General features: G+C 42.4%; 1 protein-coding gene across 3 annotated transcripts in view; it reads right to left on the bottom strand.

Moving 5' to 3' along the window:
• Positions 1–20,795, bottom strand: part of GIT1 (GIT ArfGAP 1) — a 155,161-nt gene that overhangs the window by 33,766 nt on the left and 100,600 nt on the right. For all 3 annotated transcript variants that reach the window (XM_056559014.1, XM_056559016.1, XM_056559015.1), the window contains 2 exons: positions 16,323–16,371; positions 15,930–16,002 (listed from right to left, as the gene is read on the bottom strand). In XM_056559014.1, the coding sequence (XP_056414989.1) occupies positions 15,930–16,002; positions 16,323–16,371 (122 nt within the window). The remainder of the gene's footprint in view (positions 1–15,929; positions 16,003–16,322; positions 16,372–20,795) is intronic.

The raw sequence follows: 20,795 nt of genomic DNA, 5'->3' as shown, positions 1-20,795 counted from the left end.
TCCAAGTCTGGTGCTCATGAGTCCATGGTAGGGACTTTTAGTAGTGGACAGGGGTTAGTATGGGCCCTGTCCCTGTCTGGACTACACAACCACAAGCTGTAATGTCTTGTGCAAGCTGACACCTATTCTTCAGAGCTAGTAGTAACTTTGTAAGCAATATGTCCCACAGCTCTTCTGTGGGATCTGACCAGACAGGCTAATCCTTGCCTTCTGTACACAACAAGCTTTGGGTGCCCAGGACCCATTCTTTAGTTTACCAGTTGTCCTTCCTTGGACTACTTCTGAATTTAGTAACCACTGCATACTGGGGACATCCCACATAACCTGTCATATTGGAGTCAGTCATCTAGCCATCACAATTTCACCCATTAGTCACATCAACTTCAAGAACTGACTGTTCACTTGCCCCCTCATATATCCCACCAGGTGCCACTGTCCCTGTCTGTTTTAGGGTAGGGTCACATGTGCCACATTTTGCTGCTTCATATTTTCCTACTGATTGAAGTCAATGGGTTGCAAAATACACAGCTGATTTTGCTACCCATTGACTTCAATAGATAGGAAAATGCGGAGCAGAAAAATACGACATTTGTGACCCTACCCTGACCCTGTTATGGATCAGTGTAAATAAGGCATCACTATGTATATTATCTCTGTACTGTGACATCACTGAGCACATTATCTCTATACTGTGACATCACTATGTGTATTATTACAGTACTGTAACATCACAGTGCATATTAAATCTGTACTGTGTATTATCTCTGTACTACAACATTACTATGTGTATTATCTCTGTACTGTAACATCACAGTGTGAATTTTACCTGTATCGTGATATCTCTGTGCACAAATGATCCATGTACTGTGACATCTGTGCCGACATTTTACCTGTACTGTGACATCTCTGTGTGCATTCTCTCTGTAATGTGACATCACAGACTAATACAATCAAAAGAGACATTAAAGTGTAGTACATACCCAACAATAAATGGTGTACACTGTTGGGTGTGCACTAAACTTTTATGAGGCAAGTGATCAAAACTTGTGCAGAGGAAAAGCTGACCGAGTTGCCCACCGCAACCAGATTGCTTCTTTTATTTTTAAGAGACCTTTTTTTTAACAATTAAAGAAGCGATCTCATTGGTTGCTATAGGCAGATGGTCCACTCTTCCTCTGCACAGGTTTTAATAAATCTCCCCTTTGATGTCTTTATTTTTACTTTGAGTTCTGAACACTGTGCCATCACTGTGTAATCACTGTGTGCATTATCTCTGAACTGTGGCGTCACATTGTACATTACCTCTGTACTATGACATAACAGTGTGCATTATCTCTGTACTGTGACATCACTATGTGTATTATCCCTATGTTGAGGCATCTCTGCATGCATTATTCCTGTACTGTGACATTACTGTGTATATTATCCCTGTACTGTGACATCACTATGTGTATTATCCCTATGTTGAGGCATCTCTGCATGCATTATTCCTGTACTGTAACATCACTGTGTATATTATCCCTGTACTGTGACATCACTATGTGTATTATCCCTATGCTGAGGCATCTCTGCATGCATTATCCCTGTACTGTGACATTACTGTGTATATTATCCCTGTACTGTGACATTACTGTGTATATTATCCCTGTACTGTGACATTACTGTGTATATTATCCCTGTACTGTGACATCACTGTGTGTATTATCCCTGTACTGTGACATGACTGTTTATTAACCCCTTAACGACGCAGGACGTATATTTACGTCCTGCGCCGGCTCCCGCTATATGAAGCGGGATCGCGCCGCGATCCCGCATCATATCGCGTCGGTCCCGGCACTCATCAACGGCCGGGACCCACGGCTAATACCACACATCGCCGATCGCGGCGATGTGCAGTATTAACCCTTTAGAAGCGGCGGTCAAAGCTGACCGCCGCTTCTAAAATGAAAGTGACCCGGCTGCTCAGTTGGGCTGTTCGGGACCACCGCGGTGAAATCGCGGCATCCTGAACAGCTTACAGGACACCGGGAGGGCCCTTACCTGCCTCCTTGGTGTCCGATCGATGAATGACTGCTCCGTGCCTGAGTTCCAGGCAGGAGCAGTCAAGCGCCGATAACACTGATCACAGGCGTGTTAATACACGCCAGTAATCTGTGCAAGAGATCAGTGTGCGCAGTGTTATTGGTCCTTATGGGACCTATAACACTGCAAAATAAAAGTGAAAAAAAAGTGTTAATAAAGGTCATTTAACCCCTTCCCTAATAAAAGTTTGAATCACCCCCCTTTTCCCATAAAAAAATTAAAACAGTGTAAAAAAATAAATAAACATATGTGGTATCGCCGCGTGCGTAAATGTCCGAACTATAAAAATATATCAGTAATTAAACCGCACGGTCAATGGCGTACGCACAAAAAAATTCCAAAGTCAAAAAAAGCATATTTTGGTCACTTTTTATACCATTAAAAAATGAATAAAAAGTGATCAAAAAGTCAGATCAAAACAAAAATCATACCAATAAAAACTTAAGATCACGGCGCAAAAAATGAGTCCTCATACTGCCCCGTACGTGGAAAAATAAAAAAGTTATAGGGGTCAGAAGATGACATTTTTAAACGTATAAATTTTCCTGCATGTAGTTATGATTTTTTCCAGAAGTGCGACAAAATCAAACCTATATAAGTAGGGTATCATTTTAACCGTATGGACCTACAGAATAATTATAAGGAATCATTTTTACCAAAATATGACATTACTGTACTGTGACATTACTGTGTATATTATCCCTGTACTGTGACATCACTGTTTATTAACCCTGTACTGTGACATTACTGTGTATATTATCCCTGTACTGTGACATCACTGTTTATTAACCCTGTACTGTGACATTACTGTGTGTATTATCCCTGTACTGTGACATCACTGTGTATATTAACCCTGTACTGTGACATTACTGTGTATATTATCCCTGTACTGTGACATTACTGTGTATATTATCCCTGTACTGTGACATCACTGTTTATTAACCCTGTACTGTGACATCTCTATGCGCATTATCCCTGTACTTGGACTTCACTTTGCATAAGGGTAAAGCAAAATATTTTTCATGTTTATTTTTATGTCCTCCAGTTTCTTCTAAAGGTGGTCATAGTGGTATGATGCCCATGGTTAGTTTTCATACCACTGGGGGCAAATGTGGGAGCTCCCCTGGTGATAACAGCTGATCATAGGATCTACCTAAATAAAAGGGCATTGTTCTAGGTGGTCAACCTGCAACAAGCTAAAAAGCCTCACTTTCCTAATTTGCATAGGCATCTTGATAATTAATATAGAATTACATGTTAAAATATTTTTTTATAACACATGACAATGTTTGGAGGATCTGTCTTCTCTACTGTGCGTATTTTACGCTGTATACAGCGCAATTGTGTCACTTTCATCAACTTTAATTACTTTTTTTTTTTTTAACTTCCAGAACAGCACTGTAGAGTGAAAACCTGACAGACCCATTATAAATCAATGAGATCCGTCATATCCTGTATGGCTCTGGTAATATCAGAAGCGATGATGTTCACATTAACAGAGCCCAACACAATTTGTATCCAAATACAAATAGGCGTGTGCCTATTAATGTTACAAGATGACTCTAAATCAGTGTTTCCTAACCAGTCTGCCTCCAGCTGTTGCAAAACTGCAACTCCCAGCATGCCCAGACAGCAAACGGCTGTCTGGGCATGCTGGGAGTTGCAGTTTTGCAACAGCTGGAGGCGTACTGCTTGGGAAACACTGCTCTAAATAAATGCCTTGTATTGGAAAGTATTGAGCACAGGAAAAAAAATATATATATATTTATACACATACACACACACAAAAGATACTGAAGCAGCACTAACACGGTGGCATCAGATGCGGGTGCCCGCAATCCACACGGCCTGGGTCCAGGCTAGGCAGTAAACATATATATTTTTATTTGTATCGGTAAACCCTTTCTAGACAACACAGACCGTAGCAAGAAGTGTTCCATCTGCTGCTCCACATTGCACAACATCTGCAACACTGGTGGGGAATATGAATAATTTTGTAGGTGGCAATTAGTTCAGAATTCCACGTTAGCATATAGTATTTTTAGTGCCCAACGCTAAGTACATGTTCTGCCTTCACTGCCAACACAAGGAATAAAAAAAAAAAATTATATATATATATATATATATATATATATATATATATATATATATATATATATAGTATTATATGGTATTTGAATTAAATTTGAGTAGCCGTATTAGTCCAGTGATGCAGATACAAGATACTGCAGCAGTTTTTGATTTTGTAATACCTTTTTTATTGAACTAAGTATTTTGTAGAGACAAGCTTTCGGGATTCCTCCCTTTATCAAGTCCAAAGCAAATCTAAGCTCACAAGCAGAAGACACAGGTTACATCTCACAGATATGCAGGGGTTAAGACAATAGATGTGGAGAATTCACACTAAGATGGGCCATAAATTGTCCTGTTATAGGAACATAGACTAAATACATTTTTCTTATCCATGAAGTCTATGTTCCTATAACAGGACAATTTATGGCCCATCTTAGTGTGAATTCTCCACATCTATTGTCTTAACCCCTGCATATCTGAGATGTAACCTGTGTCTTCTGCTTGTGAGCTTAGATTTGCTTTTGACTTGAAAAAGGGAGGAATCCCGAAAGCTTCTCTACAAAATACTGTTAGTCCAATAAAAAAGGTATTACAAGAGACTGCAATATTTTTGTGTGTGTGTGTGTGTATGTGTGTATATATATATATATATATATACACACACACACACACACATATATGCGCTATAGGTAGCAACTATTATATACAAATAAATGCATCTTTTGTAACTTTGTACCATATAAAGCAAAGTATGGAGCTGAACTTAAAATAAAAAAGTTCTGACACCATTTACCAATCTGTATATAAAAAGGTATCAGAGAGTAGTTAGTACGGTTAAAAAAGAAAAAAAAAAGGACATGTCCATCAAGTTCAACCAAGGAAATCTAGGAGTATAAAAAAGCGAAGTGAAGGGAAGTAAAGTAGTCATCATGGAGGTGCAGATCTTCAAAGAAAATGAACAACAAGCCTCTCCCCATTTATATGGCTACTTACAAAGAACATTAGACTGTATCCAGCTCAAAAGCAACCGTGAACCATGAAAAGCAAGTAGGGTCCGTCTTCACGTGGTCACAAATCCAGAGAGGTTTTCCAAAGTCCAGCTGACTGTCAAAGAGATATAGGGATGGGGCAACAAGGAGAAGAGCTGGTTGTCTGAGACTAAGGAGGAGAGTCCAGGCAGCCTGACGCGTGGTCCAGAGGTTCTTCTGCACAGGGGACGAGCAAGGAGAAGCAGCAGAAAAGGCTCTGTCTGCTCGCGTAACATGAAAACGTCTGCTATAGCCTGCTTACACTGCTGAGGAATTGGCAGCTTTATGGAATGTGGGATGGGTCAGGAACTGCTTTATAAAAAAAATAGTATATCAGCCACTTGGTTAACGTTTTTTTTTTTCTCTTTCTTTTTTAATCGCAGCTCTTTTGCGGTTTCCACTACTGGTAGAAAATGTACTTTCTGGCAGCTAGGAACCCGAATGATGACTAGTTCAGGTTAACCCACTACATGCCTAGAGCAAAGGACTTGGCTTAAGATTAGATCATTCCCCTTCCCACATTCTCTTGGCAATCCTGACATGTGACGTCTCTGTCTGGAGCAAAGAGGATGTGCTGTGCAGGGGCAGCGGAGAGAGGGAGGAAAAAGTTTTGTTGACTGGAGTTGTTTATGAAGCTCCAAGTAACAGAACAGCTTGGGCCTGTGTGGTTTAACTTAAAGAACAAAACATGAGGAAATATCGACAGGAGCTGAATGGACATGAAACGACGTAGTAGAGAGTTCCCTCAGCTTCCTTATGTTGTGTAAGAAAAATCCTGCCACATCTGAATGCACCATGTCACGGATTTCAAATGTGTATGCAGAAAAAAGAAGAACACAATAGGGCGCTATATGTCGTTATCTCTAATATTTAAGTGGTAATCGGTGAGTGGGTAATGTGTTCAACTTTGGGCACAACACCACCTTCCACCTTCAGATATTCATGGCCAAGAGCTACCAACTTCCAATGGCTCTCAGGGCCTGGGATGGTACAGAGAAGTGGAAAAGAAATCCAAGGAGAATCCTGGGTATATGATGAAACAGATGCTGCTTCAGGGCGCTGTCTATGAGGAGGAGCACAGTAATACAGCAAATGTTTCTTGTCACTGATTTTGTCACTAATCTGTACTAAAACCCCAGCAGTTTACACTGAAGGGATGAAATTGGCTGTGAAAATCCATGGCAGTTTTGCAATAGGATAACCATGTTGCAGATCTGAAAATCCGCAGCATGCTCCTGTTTCTACACGGAAGGTTCCACTACACAGGGATAGTACCTTGAACACTCATCCACGTCTACAATCAGCTGCTGATACATAAAGGGGAACCTTAAATCTGCATAAAATTCCACCGTGTCTGAACTCTTATCCTTGTCCAATACAAAAAGTCCCCAGTGTTGTGATTCTATATTTCCTAGAAATGTGATGAGATGTGTCAGGGAATATTAGTTGAAAAAGAGGTCCCAGCACTCACCAAAGCTTCAAGCAAAAAGTGGTTTTATTTCATATTCTCAGTAGAAAAGTACGCGTTTCGTCATTTAGCCTTCCTCTGCTTTTTGCTTGAAGCTTTGGTGAGTGCTGGGACCTCTTTTCCTATTATGTATTGACCTTTCCACATGCACCACCAACTGCAGCTCTGCCGACCTCTATTTTATGGGGAATATTAATTAAATGCCTAAAATGATGATGGTTGCAGCACATCATAACAGATGGGGGATTTGGACCAAATTAGAAATTCAGCTCTGATACATCAGATTTTGGAACATCCATTGTGAAAGGAGGTAAATGGATCAAATCAGAATGAAAATATGAAATCCAGCAACTGATTGATAAACCACTGAATTTTGGGTGCCCAGCCACCTATAAGTCATGTACTGTGGGGCCAGGCCAGTTATCTTTTACAGGAGATGCCCATCTGTCACCTGAATCACCCCTGCTAGCCTTTCAAAACAGTCTAGAAGGGTCTAGTGTCCAGGCATACCTTTTGAAAGTGTATAGGTCTTTATTCTGAATAGAAATCGTTTTGTAGACGGTCCACGAGGGTCAGAGAGGTGTGGCCCTGGGTCCACTATGTTCCCTGATGCCACACCAGTGATGCACACAGTACACACAAGAAAACCAAGAACAATGAGATACACAGGGTTCATTTTGGAAGGAGGAGGCCCTAATCCCAGGATTTTAATAAACATATATATTATCTACTAGCTGAGTACCAGCGCTGCCCGGTTTTTCCTACCTAATCCTTGTGGGGGAAGAAAAGCAATAAAGGAGGAAGCATTTGTCCTCATATCTCGTCCTCAAATCCCAAATCCTGACAACATAACCCCTCATATCCCAACCCCAAATCCTCTCCTCATATCCCGTCCCCATGTGACCAAGTATTATCGTACATTTTTCCAGCTTTACAGAAGTTATGCTGGAACATACATTTCCCATAGATTTGCATTGGACTTTAAAGAAAACCCCTGCCCTTCGCAAATAAGGGTAAGTTAGGGTTAAATTAACTATCCTTTATTTTTAATGGACATATAAGTAACATGAGTATTATCGAAATATATCCAGCTGTTTGGAAGTTATGCAGTAACATATATTTCTCTTAGTATGGGACTTTAAACAAAAACCCTGACTCTTGCAAATATGTTTGTTGTTGACATATAAGTAACGTGTGCCAAGTTTCATGTTAATATCCTTAGCCATTTCGACGTGATGCTGGAACATATACACATACATTTCTCTTCATCCAATGTATTAATTAATCTGTAGTTCCCAACCAATGATATGTGTACCCGTGGGAGGTACATGCGAAGTAACTAGGGTGGACTCGTGCAGTGCATCCAAAAGCCATCAGAGTACATGATCATGGCATGAGAGGTACTTTATTATGAACTAGCTGAGTACCCGGCGTTGCCTGGTGTTTTCCTTCCTTATCCTTGTTGCGGAGGAAAATAAACAAAGGAGGAAGCTTTTGACTTCATATCCCGTCCTCATATATTGTGGTCATATCCCTACCCCATAGCCCGACCTGTAATATGTGTACCAGGTATTGAAATATCTCCAGCCGTACGGACGTTATGTGGGAACATACATTTCCGTTTGAACTAGATTTTTATTGGTATTTCAATTTGCATGGGACTTTAAACAAAAAACCCCGACCCTCATAAATGGGGGTAGATAAGGGTTAAATTAACTATCCTATATTTTAAGTGGACATATAAGTAACATGTGACCAAGTATTATCGAAATATCTCCAGCCGTTAGGAAGTTATGCAGTAACATATATTTCCCATAGACTTGTATAGGACTTTAAACATAAACCCCGCCCCTGGCAAATGGGGGTGAGTGAGGGTTAAATGACCTATCCTATGTTTGTTGATGACATATAAGTAACATGTGTGCCAAGTTTCATGTTAATATCTTTAGCCGTTTGGATTTTGGAACACACACACATCATATACACACATTGAGTTTTATATACGGTATATAGATGATTAAAATAACCATTTACTATTTAACTGCCATGTCTTGATAATTGCTAAATGATATATAATATTTATAAAACTCTACTTTCATTGTATATAAAAATATAGATGCAACTTAAAAAATGTTGCAGCATCTTGTAATACCTTTTTTTTATTGGACCAGGGATGTGGAAATTGTATCACCCAATGCCCGGGACATGCCCGGGCGCTGGGCAGGTGAATTCTTCAGGCATTTAGCCCTGCTTCGGGCAAGCAGGGCTAAATGTCTAAAGAATTGACATATAAATGGGGCAATCAGTTTTGCCCTGTAACTAAACTCCTATAGGCTGCAGCTGTGCGTGGGGAATATAATGACGCAGGGAGTATCAGAGGGGAGGGTGGAATATAATGACACGAGGGGCATCAGAGGGGAGGGGGGAATATAATGACACGAGGGGTATCAGAGGGGAGGGGGGAATATAATGACGCAGGGGGCATCAGAGGGGAGGCGGGAATATAATGACACGAGGGGCATCAGGGGGGAGGGGGGAATATAATGACGCAGGGGGCATCAGAGGGGGTTAATATAATGGCGCAGGGGGCATCAGAGGGGGTTAATATAATGGCGCAGGGGGCATCAGAGGGGGAGGAATATAATGACACAGGGGGCATCAGAGGGGGGGAATATACTGGCACAGGGGGCATCAGAGGGGGGGAAATATAATGGCGCAGGGGGCATCAGAGGGGGGGATATAATGACACAGGGGGCATCAGAGGGGGGGGGGATATAATGACACAGGGGGCATCAGAGGGGGGGGGGGATATAATGACACAGGGGGCATCAGAGGGGGGGATATAATGACGCAGGGGGCATCAGAGGGGGGGATATAATGACGCAGGGGGCATCAGAGGGGGGGGGAATATAATGACGCAGGGAGCATCAGAGGGGGGGGGGAATATAATGACGCAGGGAGCATCAGAGGGGGGGGGAAATATAATGACGCAGGGAGCATCAGAGGAGGGGGGGGGGATATAATGACGCAGGGAGCATTCGGGGGGGGGCTAACCACTGGGACAACCCCCCCCCCCCATCTCTTGTATGAAGCCCAAGCAGACGGCATGAAGGGAATGTTCGGTCCCTGCATGACACGGCTGCTGAAATGCATCTATGGGATACACTGTGTGTGTGTGTGGGGGGGGCGTGTCGGTCTCTGCGTCATACTGACAAGCACCCATTCCTGCGGGGGCCCTTTACAAGAGATCGGGGGGAGGGGTTTCCCAGCGGTCAGGATCAGTTATTTTGCACTGCAGTATTCCATTAATGGGGTGGACTTATCAGTGACCCTATCCACCTAATGGGGTGACATACTGGTCTGCCTATCAAGTTTTTATTGATAACAGACCTAATTTACATACTATTTGGGTTAAAATTATTTTGTACCAGGACAAGTGGATTTTTATGAACGACAAGTAGATTCTGCTCCGTTTTAGTCCCTTGGACAAGTAGTTTGTTTTTTTTTTAGAAGTTTCCACACCCCTGTGGACTAACAGCATTTTGTAGAGAAGCTTTCGGGATTCCTCCCTTTATCAAGTCCAAAGCAAATCTAAGCTCACAAGCAGAAGACACAGGTTACATCTCACAGATATGCAGGGGTTAAGACAATAGATGTGGAGAATTCACACTAAGATGGGCCATAAATTTTCAGCTATAGGAACATAGACTTCATAGATTTTTCTTATCCTTATCTATTTAGTCTATGTTCCTGTAACAGGACAATTTATGGTCTATCTTAGTGTGAATTCCCCACATCCATTGTCTTACCCCCTGCATATCTGTGAGATGTAACCTGTGTCTTCTGCTTGTGAGCTTAGATTTGCTTTGGACTTGATAAAGGGAGGAATCCCGAAAGCTTCTCTACAAAATTCTGCCAGGCTGGGTTCACATCACGTTTTTACCAATATGGGACCGCATATGACTGGGGGAGCTAAAACCTTGCGCTCCCGTATCCCTGCCATATGTAATTCATTTCAATGAGCCGACCGGAGTGAGACGCTGACTTCGGTCGGCTTATTTTTGCCCCGGATGCGGTTTTCCTACGGCACCTAAAATCGTAGTCGACCACGGTTTTAGGTCCGGTTGTAAAAGCGCATACGGGGCAAAAATGGGCCGACCGGACCGAACGTTTCACTTCGGTCAGCTCATTGAAATGAATTACATACGGGAGCACAGGTTTTTAGCTCTCCCCTGCCATATGTGCTCCCATATGGGGGAAAACGTGATGGGAACCCCGCCTTAGTCCAATAAAAATAGGTATTACAAGATACTGCAACATTTTTTGATTTGCATCTGCATCACTGGACTAATACGGCTACTAAAATTTACTATAAAAAAATATATATAAATGATAAATTATTCTTAGACTTAAAACAGCGTACTCTTGGTGTTCGGAGGATAAATGGGGCTTTGAGGGTTACCACTGAAATCAGGATGGTCAGGGAAATTAAACTGCAGCTAAACACATGAGGTTGAATTCAATAGTTAAAATAAGCAGGTTACTGGGTGCAGAGATATAGCGCCGCCTCGGTCTTGCCTGCAGATAACAAGTCAGAACTTGAGTTTATTTATAAAACCCCAAAGCCACAAATGCTGTGTTATGTCTGGAAGCCGGCTGCTCCTCATAGTTCATAACCAAGACACTGGAATCTACAATTACATAGGAACTTTTCATACTTTGTGTAGTCTTGTAAACTAGTTAACTTTACACGTCAGTACTTCAGAGAAACCTGCCATGTACTCAATCTATTGCTTATAGGAGAGGAGTAGACATATATAACGTGGTCATATAGCGATCCTCAAAGGTTATCACGAGCTGTCACTGCACGGTAGTGTATCCAAACAGCACGAAACAGCTCCCGGCAGTGAGCTGAAAGCATTAAAGGGGTACTCCGGTGGAAAACTATTTATTTATTTATTTTTTTTAATCAACTGGTGCCAGAAAGTTCAACAGATTTGTAAATTACTTCTATTAAAAAAACTTAATCCATCCAATACTTATTAGCTGCTGAATACTACAGAGGAAATTCTTTTCTTTTTGAAACACAGTGATCTCTGCTGAATCATGAGCACAGTGCTCTCTTACAAATCTGTTTAACTTTCTGGCCCCAGTTGATAAAAAAAAAAAAAAAAATAAATAACGTTTTCCACCGGAGTACCCATTTAAAGGGGATGTTAGTGAAAAACAACCTTTCCTCTATCCATAGGACTGCTGGGACCCCCCTTCAATCTCTACATTAGGGCCCTGGCTCTCAGCGAGAGTGGGGGACATATCCAAAAACTACTGTAATTTCTGTTCCAGCAGTATTAATCACACATTTTTATTCCTCACATTTATAAAGGTCTCTTTGTGCTGCTTTAAAGATATGAAAAAATTAGAGAGTTCATTTTCGTGCCACTTCTGTTTTTTTTTAATGCAAAATTTGTGATTTTGGCCCCAACAAATTTTTATTTTTGGGATCTGCTGCTCACTCCCTGTTATCAGGGGAAATCTGTCTCTAGTACCACCTAGATTAGGATGAATTAAATTAAGTGGGGGTGGGATTTACCATTTGCAGGAAAAAACCTTGAGAAACCTTGTGTACCTGGAAGCTGAGCCATTCTGAAGATGATCCACACTGTTCCTTAAAGGGGTGATCCTGTCTGACCGTGGGGGGTCTGACTCATGGGACCCCCAGCAATCTCCTGAACAGGACCCATCTCACTGAGAGGAGCATATGCTGCAGACAGTACGCACTCAATTCATTCACTATGGGAGAGCAGAAGAGACCCGAGTGCTGTACTCAGGCATCTTCTGCACTTACAAAAATGAATGGCGCGCCTGCCGTCTGTAGCACGTGCTCCTCTCAGAGAAACAGGTCCTATTGAGGAGACTGCAGGGTGTCCCCGCGATCAGACACTTCCCCCCCTATCCTCTGAACCACCCCTTTAAAGGTAAATTAAGGCCTTTCTCTTCTCTTTCACCACCAAAAAGCTCTGGGCAGTGTACTTACTGATTAAAGTGCTACAGTGTAAGCCCCACGTTTTTCAGTAGCAGCAGCTCAGTGCTTGGTGCAACTGCTTCTTTGCTGTGATTCTGTTGCAGGTTCTTTTATTTTTGTTCCCATAAAATTTTGTTCCCATAAAACCTTTAAAACCTAGTGCATCAGTAAACCCTTCTGCCTCCATATGCCCTCTAGTACTGTACAAATCTGCCCAGCATAGTGCCAACCTGTTCAGTCCAGTGCACTCTTTCCAGCACTATGGTGTTGGTGTAGCAGAGAGGAATATGTGCTATATGGTAATTGGCCAGAGAAGTAAAGGAAAGTCCCGGTGTGTGTACTACTGGAAACAGCCCAACTCTGGTCCTGTCCTCTGAAATATAGAGATTTAGAAATAGCAGTGTACCATGGAGGGGACCTCTAGGGGCTCAATAACAGCATTATGACAGCATTATTTGTCACCACTCTAAAGGGTTACTCCAACAAAACTTAGGGCCAGGGAAATCATTACAGAATCTGTACAGTATGGTTTGGTATAAATTATTTTTGAATGATTTGGAACACTGTGCCATGAGACCCACACAAAACAGTTACAGTATATCCAATTCAATGCAATCTGCCAGATCACTTCAGTGTTGGACTAAGGTAATGTAACATCATTTTCGCTTTACAAACTATAGTTACATAAAAATTAACAAGCACGGATTTATTTTGTATTTTCCCCATTGGCTTCAATAGTAAAGAAACAAATTCTCAACAAAATCGTCAAGTAATGTAATGTTTCAGATTTGCTGCTAATAAATAGAAAAATATGCAACTACAGAATTCAAAACCATTGATTTTATCCAAAGCAAATGCAAAACCCGTGTAGACCTAAAGCCTCTTTAGAAGGGGTGATTGGTTATAGGAACCCCTAGCCCCCATAATTGACCAGTTAGCCCCCATAATAACCAGTGATCAGCTGGGGAGAATGCTCAAATTAAAATATAATACACATGGATGTGGTTTTCAGAAGTAAAAGTGTACATATTTCTTTCTGCTCATGACATACATTATGTCACAGAAAACTCCAGCCTAAACGTTTGGCAATGTAATTGCATGGCCACATGTTGTCCCCACTTAAAAGGGTACTCCGCTGGTCAGCGTTTGGAACAAACTGTTCTGAACGCTGGAGTCAGGAGCTTGTGATGTCATAGCCCCACCTCCTCATGATGTCACACCCTGCCCCCTCAATGCAAGTCTATGGGACTTGCATTGAGGGGGTGGGGTGTGACGTCATCAGGGCGCAGGGCTATGACATCACAAGCTCATGGCACAGGCTCCAGCGTTCGGAACAGTTTGTTCCAAACGCTGAGTAGCGGAGTACCACTTTAATAAATAGCACAAGGACAGCTGGATTTGACAGAAACGTTTGCTGTAATAGGCAGGATCAGAGAAAAATCTGATTAATTCCGTTTTACAATCGTTCAAAGGGAAGCTGTCACCTGTTACATGCCGCCCAAACCACATCTAGCATGAAACATTGACAGGCTTCCCTATCACAACCATTTATGATTCACTAATAAAGGAATCTTCACCCGGGAGTCGGACTCCAAGTCAGCATGATGGTCCCTGACCCCTAATGACAGGTCTCTTCCTATTTGCAGACAGACCTGTCAATTATTGCCAGCAGACCACCATACCTCGGAGTCCCATTTCTGGTCAAAGATACAACTATGAATACTGCCCCAGCCGTTCAGAGGGAATTATAGATCATTGTCATAACTGAACATAGCAGTTTTTCACGTTGACCAGTGTTCTGACAGCACGAAATAAGTAACAGGTTCCCCTTAAAGGGGTACTCTGCTGCTCAGCGTTTGGAACAAACTGTTCTGAACGCTGGAGCCGGGAGCTTGTGATGTCATAGCCCCACCCCCTGAATGCAAGTCTATGGGAGGGGGCGTGACGGCTGTTACGCCCCCTCCCATACACTTGCATGGATGGTGCGAGGTGTGGCGTCATGAGGGCGAGGTGCTATGACGTCACGAGCTCCCGGCGCCGGCTCCAGCGTTCGGAACCGTTTGTTCCAAACGCTGAGCAGCTGAGTACCCCTTTAAGGCTATGTTCACATGGTGGAATTTCCAAGCGGAATCTGGTGGAAAAATTCATCTAGGAAATTCCATTGTTTTTAATGGGATAATGCTGCACATATGCAGCAGAAATTCGGATTCCAGCCTCTGCAGAAAGTATTAAAATGACGATTCTTTCTGTGGAATTCGCTTAGAAATACACTGCCGTCTATGGATACAGCACTGGGATACTTCTCTGGGTGGTCATGGTGCTCAATGTCTGCAGAAAATTTCCGAGTGGACATTCTGCTTTGTGAACCATGGGGGAGATTTATCATTGCTTTTAGAGCATTTTTTTTGTCTATGTGTTGGTGCAGTTCAGGTGCAAGCAGCCTATTTAGCGACTTTTAATGCGCCTTCCGATATAGACAGTTTCACTCTTTTTGCCTACCCGCAGAACTTTTTCTTTCTGACCATGCAGTGGTCACGTATTTATCATTTGCGACTATTGTCAAAAGTCGCTATTTTGTACACAAAGGTACTTTTTTAGGCGCTAAGCTACACCCCCTACCAGTAGGAGTGAGAATCACTTCTACCTTCCACAATTCAACCTTTAACCTCTTGTGGGCGACAGCGTCCCACTCCCCTTCTATGACACGTGCTCAGGAGCTGAGCACTGGTCATTGCTGGGTGGTCCTGGTGGTTATCTGCCACTAGGACCCATCTCTAATGCCAGACATCACCGATCATGGTGATGCCCGGCTTTAACCCCTTAGACACCGCAATAAAATTTGATTCAAGTAAAAATGTCCAAGCAGCTCTGTGAAAGTAAGTAAAAAAAAAAAACACCTAACCTGCCAAATTCAGGACCAGGGAAAGTGTCTACTTCCCTCCCTCACAAGTGTCTAGAAAAAAGTGTATGTGGTAGAGCTTTACCCACCACAAAATTCATCATCCTGCTGCACCTTCTTGATAAATAAGATGCACGCTAGTCAAACCCACCACCCATATAAATGTGGGAAAATAGCTCTACCGTAGACATTCGTTGATAAATTCATTTTGAAGATTTTAAGTGATTTGTAAGAATACCTGGCATTTCGAGTGCCTGGATTCATAATACGGTCGATGAGTATACTATGCTGTTTGCAGTATGTCAAGTGTGCAGGCAAATACTAATACATAGTTGACACTCATTGAAAACTCTCTACCTGCATCATTTTCTCTTCGATCTACCTCATCGTAGACATCCATGGCCAGTTCTTCAAAAAGCCGGTTACTGAGCTGTGAATAAACAGAGCGTCTGGTTAATCGGGAGGAAATAATAGGGTGTGGGTAAATGTCCATCACAAGAAAGGAGAACGGATGGAGAAGTGCTAGGGAATGACAACGTTCACCGAAGCGTACACAAAGTGACAGGTCTGTAATTACTATGGAACGGAGCAGTATGTGTGATTAAAGAAGGCAACAACAGTGCCACTCAGAAAGCAGCCGAGAAAGCGACAAGTTATCCAGGAGGGTAGAGAATGACAGTGGAAGATAAATGAACCAGGCTGTGATCTCAGATACTCACAGTACCCGCCTCGCGCTGGAACACAACTTACCGCCTGAAGCTTCTTTTTAGCAGCTTTTGCAAGTTCAGACAGGTCCAAACTGCAACAGAAAAATATGAATTGAAATAGATCCGAAAAAACTTCTAACAATCCATAAAACAGTGTTCAAAGCTCCTGATGGAGCTCCTTAAACCTTAAAAGGGGTACTCCACTGGCCAGCATTCAGAAGTAAATGTTCCGAACGCTCTTTTCGTGCTGCGGGGGTCGGCCACACCCTTGTGATGTCATGGTCACGCCCCCTCAATGCAAGTCTATGGGAGGGGGCGTGACGCAGTCACGCCCCCTCCCATTGACTTGCATTGAGGGTGTGTGACCATGACATTACAAGGGTGTGGCCGACCCCTGCAGCGCAAAAACAGTGTTCGGAAGATTCACTTCCGAACGCTGGACAGTGGAGTACCCCTTTAATATAGCGCACCTAACCAAGGTCCAAAATGCTGCATGGCAACGTTGCATAATATATGTTTAGATGACTTGTTTTTTTTGGTATAAATTTCCAAGTCTTCTGTTTTTCTTCACATAGCCATAGTGTATGCAAAAAAATAAAAAAATTATTATGCCTGAAACTAACAGCACGGGGAGTTTAGGAAATTCCTGAAGAAAGATATTTCAAAATAAGTGTAATAAATCTGTCTTCAGTAAGCTCCCCCTACTGGCAGCTGCAGATTGCACAATTTTTTTTACATGAGAATATAATAAACTTTGTATTCTATTTTGCAAATAGGCAGTAGTGTAGATATAGACAGGTGTGTCTGGCACTGCCCTGCAAGTATATCAGGCCAGGTTATGGAGTTCAGGTGGAATACCTTGGTTCTAACGCAGGAGCTTAGAGAGGGGCGGAGCTCATTACGATAATGCACACATCGCTTAAATCCAAATACAAGTATATAGGCGAAAGGATAGCACTCACACCTCTTGAAAGCGTAGTTCCTCTTTATTATTCGTGCTCAACAAAGTGACATAGTGCAACGAACAGCATTTTCTGCAGCAGGCATGGACGCCGAAGCGAGACCAACAATGGTGTGACTGCTGTGTCAAGGCTGTTACCTACTTCTTCAGACCACCTGGTCGTCCCAGTGTCGGGATCGCACCGGCATCCGAGCCCGCTGCTGAAAATGCTGTTTGTTGCACTATGTCACTTTGTTGAGCACGAATAATAAAGAGGAGCTACGCTTTTAAGAGGTGGTGAGTGCTATCCTTTTGCCTATACACTTGTATTTGTATTATATCTTATTAGTTGCTGTTTATGGAGATCAATGCATTAATCTCTAAACACAAGAAGACATTATCAATGACTAGATATCCCTAAGCAGAGCCTGAGGCAAGAATAAAAAATTGCGCCCCCTCAGCCCCTCAAACACACAGTCCTATGTAAAAATACAAGTTGATAGATGTATCTCCGACGCTATAGAAAACTAATGCCCTCACTGCCACTTTTCTGTATGACAGATGGAACCCTGTTTACCATCCAGCATGAACATACAAATCTATATAACTACTTGTTGGGAGTGTTTTGGGGAAAACACTACCGCTGCAATGGACTCAACAGTATATGGTTTTTGCAGCATCTTTTCAGACATTGGCAAACTTTAGTGGGTGTTATAGTACCATGAGAATCACTAGTTCATGTATGTTCTATTACTGTTTTACCTGAAAAGTATTTGTGCTGTTTATAGGACGTAAAACTTTATCAGTCCCGTTTACGAAGTTAATTCAAGTCCCCTATGGCGCTACTGTTTATACATAGATTCGAATGTAAAAATACATCACCTCTTCCCCTCAATTGCTCCGACATAAAGTCCTATGTAAAAAATACATCAACCCCTCCAAGACACAATCCCATGCAAAAACATGTTATCTCCCCACCAAACACCTCAGGCAGCAGGGAAGCCAGACACCGACCTGACCAGTAGGTGGAGGGAGACTAGTTACTAGCTGTGGAGCTCTGCTCTTGCTTCCTCTGCGGCTGTCTACATGTGGTGCTAGGCCAAGTGGTGAGGGACTACCTCCCTTTTCCGGTAGTGTGCCAGTCATGGCTCAACCTCCACAATACATTCTGTCTGGAGGCAAGGCTGGTGTGCAGTATGCACTACCGCTCTTTAGTTCAGCCACTTAAAAGGGACAATAAGTTTACAATAAAGCGACTGATACTAAAGAGCAGCAGGGCTAGCCAGGACAAGCGCTGGCCTCTACTGCTGCGCCCCTTTACCTTGTGTCTCACTAACTTCATGACATCTATGGCCCTGCTCCTGGGTTACACCTTGCACTTTAATTCTACAACTTTGTAAAAAAAAAAAAAAAAAAAAAAAAAAAATGTCCAGATGTCTTAATGAATGCTTTGTTATGCTGAGCAACTTTATGCCCCATGCCCCAACGCCACTTACAGATTCGCCCCTTGCATATATAACGTTACTACCATGGTAAGTTCTATATTACTGCATAAGGGAAGTCATAGGCTGTAGCTGTAATCCTGACTACTCATTTTTTGTTTGTTTTTTATATACATTTGCTTGCGACGTCTTCTGTACCACTGTATGATGACTATTCTTTAATCAGTATGATTTATTTGTTTTTAATCACATGAATGCACACAGCTGTTTCATTTCTAGCTTAATCTTAGCTTAATCTAATTTGTCTTTTTTGTTCTTGACAATGAGCGATGTCACTGTGACATTTTGTTTACAATGTAACTGACATTTCAACTCTACAAAAAAACAAAAATAATCTGATAAAAATAAAATAAAAACAAAAACACAAGATTACAGGTCATGTACACAATCTACACTTCCACTCAGGAGCGTAACTATAGGGAGTACAAAGACAGAAGTCATAGGGGCCCTGGGGACAAAAGCACCCCTGCCCAATAAGAAGACAACAGTATTATAAAGGACACTTGGTAGACATGGACCTTGTAACACATTTTGCATTGGGGTCTAAAAGCTAAACATTATGCCTCTGCTTCCACCAATGTTGTTTCTTATTGCATATGTGGGCATACTATAGCTGCAATATGTGGCAGTGATGACTAAGTATACCCCCACTAACTATGCAAACATGTGGAAGAATAAGGAGCTCCCTGAAAATTTTTTTTTTTTTAAAGACGCGTTTCGAGTATAGGCTCTTAGTCGCATGTCACTTCCCGCTCCGGCTGAATACCATTTTTAATGTGCACGAAGACGTTAAGTTTTAACCAATTTTTTTTTTTTGGGAGCTGGATATTGTTGTTCCTCATGTTTGCATTAATCAGGGAAGAGCGGTTCCCTGCATCCTTGCCTCCGAACTACATTTCCAGTGGATGATGCTATATGAAGACACGGTGAGCTGATCTATGATTTTTTCTTTTGCCACTTGTTACCCCACTATCTATGCATGCTGTGTGAGACATATTATAAAAAAAACTAAAACAAAAAAAACCCTCTATTCATCTTCCAGTAGTGCTTCTGGTGTCCTGATCCGGTCCCCTGGTCTGATCCTCTTCCTAAGCTGTAGTGCGACATGTTGGGTCTGGGAAACACCCAGGAACAATGTGTTATACTGCTGCTCAGCAACTCACTGGCCGCAATGTTTTCCCCGGCTGAGCTGCAATATAACACACTGGGCCCCAATGGTCCCCAGGCCTGACAGTCACTCTGCAGCTCAGAAAGACAATCGCATTGGGGACCAGAGCAGGACACTAGAGGCACCGCAGGAGCATTGGAGGTAAGAATAGGTTTATTTTTTTAATATCCCACACAATGGGCATAGTTAGGGGAAAAAAACTCCCGCCAGATAACCCCTTTAACTTCCTGATGCCAAGCAGTTCAACAAAAAGAAATTAGGCCAAACAAATAGGCCACTTATCTCCAAGGGCCCCATAGCAGCCGCATGGTGTGCCACTATGGTACGTACGCTCTTGTCTGTACGTCAGCCAGTCCAGGCAAGGAGGGATGGGGGACAGATGCGGCATGCAGAGCTACTCAACACAGCCGCTTTGACACTAAAGCTCTGGGCATGATCTAGAGCTGACAGTTTCCCTTTAAGATTCAAAGGGGTTATACAGCCTTACATGTCAAAGCAGCCTGGTCGCCTCTGCTCGCCTATGTAATCACCATGTTAATAGTAGCAGGTAGAATGGGGGACTGCAGCATTGTCACATTCAAGTGAACAGCACAATGCTGGAGAACCTACTACTGCCCCTAGGTAAACACTGAAGAGGCTGCAGAATGTGGACAAAAACTTTGTCCCCTTCAAACAACTGGCCGGCAGGGTTCTTGGAGTTGGATCCCCAGCAATCTAATATTAATGGTCTATCCGGACAATAGGGCATCCATTTTGTAAGGCTTGATAACCAGTTTCTGCATAAAGTGAAATATCAATAATATAATTACATTATTAAATGCAAGAGCAAAGTTTGGAATGTTGTATTGTTATTATTGTTTATGACAGGGGTTGTCTAGTCTTGACAGCTCCTTTTTATATGCTGTT

The sequence above is a fragment of the Hyla sarda genome, chromosome 2, assembly GCF_029499605.1.
Source record: "Hyla sarda isolate aHylSar1 chromosome 2, aHylSar1.hap1, whole genome shotgun sequence".
NCBI lineage: Eukaryota > Metazoa > Chordata > Amphibia > Anura > Hylidae > Hyla > Hyla sarda.
Note: the sequence above shows the minus strand (reverse complement) of the source record. Positions and strands in the feature narration are given on the sequence as shown.